Source organism: Artemia franciscana, chromosome 13, assembly GCF_032884065.1.
Source record: "Artemia franciscana chromosome 13, ASM3288406v1, whole genome shotgun sequence".
NCBI classification, from domain to species: Eukaryota; Metazoa; Arthropoda; class Branchiopoda; order Anostraca; family Artemiidae; genus Artemia; species Artemia franciscana.
In genome coordinates, this window is record NC_088875.1 from 8,062,249 (window position 1) to 8,070,187 (window position 7,939).

Genomic DNA, 7,939 nt, shown 5'->3' on the forward strand with positions numbered 1-7,939 from the left:
CTCGCACAACGTGAACATACATCATAGCCTATACGAGACGATAAACACTGTATTTGTTTGGTCACATTATTGCATAAAAATTAAGCTTATTTTTTCTCTTACGGTTTAGGCACATAAATATAGCCAATCAAAAACGTAAAGTTAACTAGAAGACCAAGAATGGAAAGAACATATAATGAAAGACAAATAGAGAATTCAAAGAACTGAAATAAAAACAAAAGAAAGAATAACTTCAAATACACGAGAAAAAGAGGTTCATTGAAGATATTTTCGGCCTCTTTGAGAAAGAAAATAGGTTCGTTGAAGATATTTTTGGCCTTTTTAAGGAACAAAAGAGGTTGGTTAAGATAATTTCGGCCTCTTTGGGGAACAAAATAGGTTCGTTGAAGATGAGTTCGGCCTCTTTGAGGAACAAGAGAGGTTCGATGAAGATATGTTCGGCCTCTTTGAGGAACAAGGGGTTCGTTGAAGATATTTTCGGCCTCTTTGAGGAAAAAAGAGGTTCATTGAAGATATTTTCGGCCTTTTTTAGTAAAAAAAAATGTAAAAATATGGAAATATAAAAAATATAATATATTATAGGAACAATCATTGAACCTGAAGATGCCGGTTGAGGAGCAGAGCCATATAGACCTTAAGTGCCCTTACGTTACCTTACGTGCCCACTTTTTTCAATCTATTTTCCTTTCACGGTGCATGTGCTGCATTAAACAATGTGCTGCATAAAAAGCCTTAATTTGTCTGTCACAGCAACAAATGCATATAATAAAACTAATAGCAAGAGTTATTCAAGAAACCTCATCGACAAGATTTTTCCTGTCTTCTTCCAATCCCACGTGGCACTTGACGCCAATCACGTCCAGTCCTTCGGACTGCAAGGACTCTGTTGTCCTCTTGACATTTGCTTCTTTCCTGCTGCTTACAACAACACTTGCGCCACCTTGAGCTAGTCTTCTTGCAATAGCGAATCCTATCCTGAAATAAAATACAATAAAAATGTTAGCTGCTTAACTTAAGCTTTATATTTTCCTCTCCAAATTTCGGTATCTTATTTTTCTGCTCCCTTATGGCTTTAATACAAAACCAAAAGGCAAATGTTTTCTGTTATTCGATAGCTGAGATACAGATCTATCCATCTATTGAATAAAATCTACAAAATTTGGTGTACTTGATTTTTTTATTAAAGTTTGAAAGTTGTTGTAAAAAGCAAAAATTTCCGATAGTTTGCCGCGTTGTTCAACCTTGTTTTCCTCGCACATTTATGCGTTTCCTCATAAATAACCAACTATAGTAAGGAGCGACCCGGCTCAATAGTAACCGAAACTCTAAAAAATGGAATTTTGATACCGATAGTTACATCAAAAGAATCGCAATTTTATGCTGATTTCAAATATATAAGTTTCACTAAGTTTAGTCTAACTCTTTAAAGGTTACGAGCCTGAGAAAACTTGCCTTATTTTCGAAATAAAGGGGGAAACATCCCTAAAAAGTTATAGAATCTAAATAAAAATCACATTATCAGATTCAGCGTATCAGAAAACCCTAATGAAGAGGTTTCAAGCTCCTCTCTACAAAAACGTGGAATTTGGATTTTTGCCAGAAGAAAGATCACGGATGCATGTTCAATTGTGGTTGTTTTTTTTCTCCAGAGTAATCGTATCGATACAGTGGTTCTAGAATATCGGTAGAGGGCTGATTCGAACGGAAATTAAAATTTCAAGTTCCCTTTTTAAGTGACCAAAGAAATTAGAGAGCAACTAGGCCCCCTCGCACGCCCCTTTTTCTGAAAATCGTCTGATCAAAATTTTGAGATAATCATTTTGTTCAGCATCGTTGAAACGCCGACTAACTACGCCTTTGGAGATATCATGACGCCCACAGCCCCTGGGGATATAAAATTTGCATATTGTTTACGCATAATATTTGTTATTGAGACGTATGCATACATTTTTCGGATGGGGGGACAAATTTTCTGCTGGTGAGATTTTCTACAGGGCTAACTTTCCATGAGAAGGGAAGTTTCCAAGGAGTGAATTTTTCAGGGGAAGTTTTACACTGTGGAACTTTGCCAGAATTCCTACACAAAATTCGTCTTTTGTCTTGCTCTCTCTTTAACGACTCTATTTTACGCATGGAGATGTTAAGGGTAATTGTCCAGGGTAAATTTTCACCAGGGTTGAACTGTCTAGAGAATAAATCTGTGGGGACGAGGGATTCTTCCGTGGAGGTGTAGCCAGATTTCCTGGTATTATTTAGAAAACAATTAAAAATTAAATAAAGAAACAAGTTTTTCAACTGAAAGAGTAAGGAGCATTATTAAAACTTAAAAACAAACAAAAATTATGTTCTTCCTCAACTCTTGGCTTTACTGGGCTTTTCAGCTATGCTGAACAAAATGGCTATCTCAGAATTTTGATCAGATCACTTTTAGGAAAAAACATGGATGAGACGGGGGCCAGTTTCCCTCCAATCTTTTTGGTCTCTTAAAAAGGGCACTAGAACCTTTAATTTTCGTATCGATGAGCTGTTTTCCGATATTCAAGGATTGTTGGTTCGATGAGATCACTCCTGGAAAAAAAAAGCAAATAGACACACATCCGTGATCTTTTTTCTGGCAAAAAAAAAAATACAAAATTCCATATTTTTGCAGATGGAAGTTTAAAACTTCTGCAATAGAGGTTCTCGGATACGCTGATCCTGATGGTTTGATTTTAATTAATATCATTTGGCTTTTATGGGTGCCCCCATTTTTTTTCGAAAATCAGAAAGATTTTCAGGCTCATAGCTTTTGATGAGTAACACTAAATTCGATAAGTCTTATGTATTTGGAATCACCATAATAATCCAATTCTTTTAATATGCCTATTGATATAAAAATTTCGTTTTTTAGAGTTTCGGCTACTATTGTGCCGCATCGCTCCTTACTTACAGTTCGTTACCACGAATTGTTTGATAGCTGATGAGCACTTATACATTACTGTGCACAATCTTGTCTATGAAATACGAAGCAAGTTAGCTTATTTAAATGAACCTTTTAAAATAAATGTCAGAAAAATATTTCTACAACAAAAAGGAAGGTATGACCCCCCAGTACCCTCATTCAGGCTTAGTGTAAAAAAAGGAAATGAAAGATTAATTCCTACCCTCCCCCTACCGCAGTCTACATTTATACGAATGCTCTTAGCTAGTTGGATTATAATTAGGAAATTGAAATGCGCTCTTTTAGGCATCTGACCCTCCCCCCTTCAAACACACACACAATGACTCACCGCCCCTCATCCACAATAGTTGATGTGCAATTATAAATAGCTTAACATAATTTCATGAGAAATGAACTGAATCAACTTAGTTAAATTAACCATTAAGATAAATGTTCATAACAAACATTTATCTTGTGTACACTAAATGACTTTCATATTACGAATGCGCCACCTTGTGGGGGCTGCCTCTTCCGCAATGCTCACTTTTTACGCTAAAGTCTTAAAGTTCTTTGAAAATTATTTTCATTCAATTCAACGAGCCTTGTGTTTCAGCAGCCTCTAAAAGAACACTGACAAAAAGTCAAACTTTAACGTAAAGAGCGAGAGTTGAGGAAGGGGCAGCCCCCTTTGCATATGGATCAATTTCTTCTCGTTATAAGTTTTAATGTTGCTCCTTACTTTCTTTTTTTTAAAATAATGTTTTTTAAATTTAATTTCTGAGAATTTTTCAGATCATGCCAGAAAATCCCCACCCCGTGTAAAATTTCGCTTAGAAATTTCATTCGTAAACTTTAATCCCCACGAAAAATTCTACTCATGGAAAATCACCCCGCAAAAAATGTGTGTATTTTTCCAAATAACAAATAGTATAGGTGAGCAATTGGTGAATTGCGGAGCTTATAGTCTTTTCCCTAGGGACTATGGGGGTCATGTCGTCCCTAAAAGCGTAATTATTGGACTTTTCCACTATGCTGTATCGAAAGGCCTTTCCAAAGTTGTAATCGGATGTTTTTATCGAGAAACCTCGGAAACTTTACATATTAGGAACCCGAATAAAGATTCATTTTTTATGTCTATTGTTATAAAAATTCTGCTCTTTCTGAAGTTCCAATCACTATTGAGACAAGTAACTACTTACTTTCAATTCGTTACTAGGAACTGGTTGATTAAATTACATAAACAAAAACATTTCACAAATTACAAAAACCTATTTCTGTATTCGAGTAAAATCCTGACCTCAAACCAACACTCTCCATACACTTTCTCTCGCGATTCAATCAATACTTAGGTGGCAACCATTAGCAGCATTTGAATTGGTACGTCTGTCGAAATGTAGGGCGCTCAATTTGTCGCCTTTTGACGACAGAAAAAGTGTCTGTTGTTTTTATTGTCGGCTTAACAATTGCTTAAAGTGGATGATAAATTGGTGACACTTAAAGTGACAGATGACAGTTCGTTGCATTACGCCGCAGGAGAATAGCGTTGTCTGCCACTTGTGCCACAAAACATTAATTTCTTTTCTCGAAGAGGGTCAAAAGGCAAGACAATGCAAATTTTAATATTGCCAACCAGTTTTTCATGGTCTCAAACCAGAGGAGTGATAATAATAAAGTATTGCATTCGAAACTACCAACAAAAAATGTGCTCGATATGCTATTCCGAGTCGACACAAAAGGCACAGATCAAAATCTAAAGAGCCAATTGTCGGTACAATATCAACCACTTATCCACTTTAAAACGCTAACAAAGACCAAATAAGCAATTGAAATTATATCTAAAAGCCTGCCAATAAAGACAAAACCACCTAAAAGGGACCAAACAAACTGCTGAAATTAAATCTCACTTATAACAAAGAATCATAGTAATCTATTTCTTCCATAGTAATCTCTTGTATAGTAGAAGTATACTAATCTTGTTTTTTTTCGTTTTTTTTTTCAATGAAAATACCAAAAAAAATATTTTTAAATGAAAACAACCGAAAAGGGTAGGCCTATCTTTTAAACATAAGGGGGGGGATATCTTCAACAGTTGCGAACTTAGTAATCGTATCAATAAACTTATAAATTTTCGCTCAAATATAGTTATAATATCACTCCTACATCTTGAACTCTTAGGAAGATATTCACAAGATGGTTATTCCACAGAAATTATTGCTTGCCCTGTATGCTATAGCCTAAATTGGCGGGGAATAAAAGAAAGAAAAAGATAATACAAAGAAAACCTGTAACTGAGAATTCACGTATTTAAGCCAATTTCAACATTTTGACAACACTGCTTTTGCTCAGAGGATGCATACTAAAATTGGTAGGATACAAAATGTTTTAAAGGCTGGTAAAAGAAACCCGGCAGCATTTGAGACTATTTACTGTAGTGATTAGCAAAAAAACAAAAGACAGTTAATAGTCAGATTTTAGCAGCGCTTTTTTCTAGACATAGAAAATTAGATTCAACAGAAAAACATACTACAGTCACAATGAGAAAAATGTGCTCGGCAAATCCAACAACCAAGTTTGAGTTGAAAACCTTCTTGCTGTTAGAAAAAAAAACAAATTTCAAATTGTTAAAGGTTATATTAAACAAAAGTTCGCGGCAACTTTAAGCTGTCTACTAAGTTAACTTTTTTTATGGTCACAGTGGTTTATTTTCATGCACCAATGGACAATTCACAATAGGTAGCACAGTTTATCCGGATATTTGGCACATTTTTTCACGTCGTTAACCAATTTCAAATGTGTGACAGTAGCCAGCCAACAGACCAACAAAAAACGACCTTAATAGTAGAATTAATTAAGACCAACAAAGCCAACGCCACCTAACAAAAGCTGCCGAAAGTAGAATTAATTTAGATGTTAAACAAAAACCTCTTGCTATTTCTTGTTTTTATTCAATTCTTCCAATTCCCTGTTCATTTTTAAATTTCATTTCATTGCATCAATTCTCATACAAAAATAACAATAAAAAAATTCTGAAGAGGGGAGGGGGGTTAAAACACCAAAATGGGCGGATTATATACAACATAAAAGATACTACAGGAAAACTTTCGTGATCACTGAGAAGATCACAGTGAGGGGATGGGGGTCCAAACCTGGTAGCCCCCCTGGATACAGCATTGGCTGGAGAATCTCTAGATTGACTACTATAAAGCTCCTCAACTGATTCAAGCAAGGAAGCAAGCCTTGCAGGACTGTCAACGAAAATACTCAGTAAAGTCAAACACTATAAGTGAAAACACTAATAGTGTTTTTAAACACTAGAATAAAAACTAGTGTTTTAAAACACTATAGTGTTTTCAAAGGTGAAAACACTATAAGTGGCCCTTTGTCAATCTTGGACGGAACTATCACCAAACTCCTTGATTGTTTTTTTTTATAGAGGAAAAAGCCTTCTCTCAGAAAAGTCAGAACTTTCCCAGGGCTTTCCAGGGCCTTGGAAAAGTCCATGATGCGTCATTCTGACGCATCAATAGTTAGTTTTGTTTTGTACTAACAATATTAGTTTTGTTTTGTTTTGTAAACAAATTTTGTAAATAAAATTGTTTGTGTTTGTAAACAAATTAGTTTTGTTTCGTAAACTAACACTAGTTAGTTTTGTAAAGCATGCAGCACAAGAACCCAATACCAGATATTTCATATATTAAAGTTTTTTATTGTTATTTTTATTATTATTATTCGGGCAGTTTTGAATTTTTCAGTTTCCCAAACCCACGACAGGCAACTGGTTTGCAAGGAAAAAGTAGATCAGACTAAACAGTAGATCAGAAAAAGTAGATCAAGCCAACAGAAAAACATTAAGCAAACCAATTGGAACTTCCCATATATTTTTCAACTAGAAAACACAATTTATCGTAACAGTTTTTATTAGTAAGGACAGGCTTGTTTACATGTACTAACACATTTATATGAATATCTATTATGTAAATAGGGTTAAAAATAGGGACTCAGGTCACCATGAAATTGCAAATTAGTTGTTTTTTTTTATTTAATATGGTGGCTATAAATATTCAAGATATATAATTTTCTGTATAAAATACTGAAAATTATTAATAATAATTTGATAAAGGGAAGTAGCCAGCACTACCAATAGTAAAGGGAGAGGGATCCCCCTTAGATTTAAAAAAAACACCGCTTCGCTATATTTCAAGGGAACAAATAGAAAAAATACCCCCTCCTCCACCAGATTTTGAGAAATACTTGTATCTTCATTAAAAAAACTCCTTGGCCCCTTTACTTATTCGTGAATTAACGCCCCTAGAAACACCAAGTGTACGCCTAGTACCATAACATCCCTATTATACCCAGTGGGCTCAATTCACAAAAATTTAGAGAGTATTTTTCAGAATCTAGGGGGAGGCAAATTGTCATTTTTTCAAATTTCCTTTGAAAATACCAAGACTTTTTTTATGAAAATGCCCTAAAAAAGATATTTTAAACATGCATTCCACTGCCTCCACCCCCCTCCGATTTATGCTACTAATCAAACTTATTTAGAAGAAAAAAGATAACAGCAAATTTAGTAGTTACAGAGGCATCAGCTAGACATCACAAAAACACATAGTTATGTAATTCATTGATAAAAAAAACAAGATTTAATTTGTCAATAATTAATCTAAACGAAAAAACGAATTCAATTCAAAAAAAACGAATAAACTAAACAAACGAATTTTTTCTGCTAGCTGTTTACTCTAAAACATAAATGATTTGACATCACTGTTTCTAATCTTCATATATAGTTTTTCAACAGATACAAACACTTTGTGATTTAACCTAGGGAATAAAGTGGAGAGAGGCAGGGTTTTGAAAAATACGAATTTGAAAAAAAATAATGAGAAGATATATAAAATATAATTTCAAAAGACTGGTGGCTTACCCATCTGTAGCTGCAGTTACAACGGCAACTTTCCCAGCAAGACTACCAAGGTTCTTAACAGACATAGTTTCCTTTGATCCCTTCTAAAAAAA

General features: G+C 34.5%; 1 protein-coding gene across 4 annotated transcripts in view; it reads right to left on the reverse strand.

Moving 5' to 3' along the window:
- Nucleotides 1–7,939, reverse strand: part of LOC136034474 (dehydrogenase/reductase SDR family member 4-like) — a 41,746-nt gene that overhangs the window by 23,648 nt on the left and 10,159 nt on the right. For all 4 annotated transcript variants that reach the window (XM_065715681.1, XM_065715684.1, XM_065715683.1 and 1 more), the window contains exons 2-3: nt 7,848–7,930; nt 798–975 (exon numbers count right to left, since the gene is read on the reverse strand). In XM_065715681.1, the coding sequence (XP_065571753.1) occupies nt 798–975; nt 7,848–7,912 (243 nt within the window). In that variant the 5' untranslated portion in view covers nt 7,913–7,930. The remainder of the gene's footprint in view (nt 1–797; nt 976–7,847; nt 7,931–7,939) is intronic.